General features: G+C 51.5%; 1 protein-coding gene across 1 annotated transcript; it reads right to left on the reverse strand.

The window, feature by feature from the left end:
- On the reverse strand, positions 1 to 1,724 carry BDZ99DRAFT_259754 (uncharacterized protein; the record flags this gene model as incomplete). Its single annotated transcript, XM_033713776.1, has 3 exons — positions 1,549 to 1,724; positions 860 to 1,474; positions 1 to 800 (listed from the first exon to the last, which is right to left on the reverse strand). Coding segments are annotated over exons 1-3 (1,566 nt in total), but the record flags the coding sequence as incomplete, so codon positions are not given.

A 1,724-nucleotide genomic window follows, 5' to 3' on the forward strand; every position in this document is an offset into this window, starting at 1 on the left:
GTTGTTGACCGTGTCGAGTGTTGATGTATGGTCTGGTCCCCATGCCTTCTCGTAGCCTTGCAGCGCTCGCAAGTACATCTTCTCCGCCTCGTCAAACCGTCCCTGATTTGAACACACGTCCCCAAAGTTATGCAGAATCCAGTCCTTCCCATCCTCATCTAACCTGCCGTCAATAATAAACCCCCAACACCTTGTCAAGTGTCGCAGAAGCCGACGCTGAGTCAGCCACGAGTGCTGCACATCCTTCTCCGGTGCATGTCTGCCTACACAATCCACAGCCACCCCAGCCATCTCAGAATCCCATTTTTGGTTGACAACATGGACCGTCCATGAGTGCACACAGCTGTGCATCCCGTACCCCTGAGACTCAACTACATTTCCTTCAGAAGACTTATCCACATCTACTAACCCGTAGTCGCATAGCACCCTCACTGCCTCGGTAAAAATCAGCTTATCCTCCGTTAGTTGACAAAGCCATTGCGGCCCACTAGTCCTCCCTTCTCTTAGAAGCTCAAACCAGAGGTCCTGGTTGTCAAAGTATGCCCACAGCTGAAGCAGCTTGGATGATATTTCGTTCTGCTGCTTAATGTGATCTAAAGATAGCTGCCATGTCGAGTACAGTTGCCGGTCTTCGTATGTGCTTACTTCAGGGCTTATTTGTTGCAGCCTTCGCCATGACGCCCGGTACAGACAAAGGTAGTCAGCAAAGCTTGTCGCCACCTGATCAAGGTAGGCACCCGCCGTAGCCAAGGCTAACGGCAGTCCATCCAGCTCTCTAGCAAGCTCGGCGGCATTGGAATCTGGAAGCGTGAGCGTTGCATCTACAGCGCAGTAGAGTACAGGAATTCAAACAACTCACCGTCTATCACACCCTCGCGATGCGATGCGTCAGACAGGATCTGCAGACTGTCGCGGACGTCTTCTAACTTGCCTACCTTCACGCGACGGCCTATACTGACCTTTGATGACCTTGTCGTGACGATTACCGAGCCATGGTGTGCTTCGGGCAGAAACTGCCGGATATCAACTACACCAGGATCCGCATTGCCTGGCACCTTAGGGTTGTCGTAGTTATCAAATACCATTAACCACTGCGTGTTCTTGGCATGCTCCAGCCATTGTTTGACCGCTGCTACCACTTCATCTTGCTTCTTGTCATCTATGAAAACACCTGACTGGCTGGCTGATGGGCAGTCCTGCAAGATCCGCTTTGCTAGCCGCGAGTAGCTCTGCTTCACCGACACTTCGTCTTTGATGTTCAGCCAGAGTATCGCCGAATAGTTGTCTCGATGGGCCTTGGCGTATGCAATCGCCAGCTGCGTTTTCCCGATCCCGCCTAGGCCGTGCAGAGTGACTGCTTGACGACCGGTGCCCTCGCTGAGCGCCTTGTGCATTATAGCAAGCTCCGCTTGTCTCGCAACAAAGTGATCGGTCCCAGAGGCCTCAGACAAGCTCAAGACAACAGAAAAGCTCTCTTCAAGATTGCTTCGACCTATAGACAGTTACCGTCATTGCTGTTATTGACAACCACATACTGGGACTACATACCCGCATCAACCCTAACCTCTTCTTCCCACCGTAGGCCGATAACGCTACCTGCACTTTCAACCATAATAGTTAAATGGTCTGAAACTTTCTCATAGTCATTATCCTCTTTTGACTCAAACTTGACCATTTCTTTGTGGTCCGCGTGGATCATGATCTGCTCAGCGTCGGCTGCGCCT

The sequence above is a fragment of the Mytilinidion resinicola genome, assembly GCF_010093595.1.
Source record: "Mytilinidion resinicola strain CBS 304.34 unplaced genomic scaffold BDZ99scaffold_50, whole genome shotgun sequence".
Lineage (NCBI taxonomy): Eukaryota > Fungi > Ascomycota > Dothideomycetes > Mytilinidiales > Mytilinidiaceae > Mytilinidion > Mytilinidion resinicola.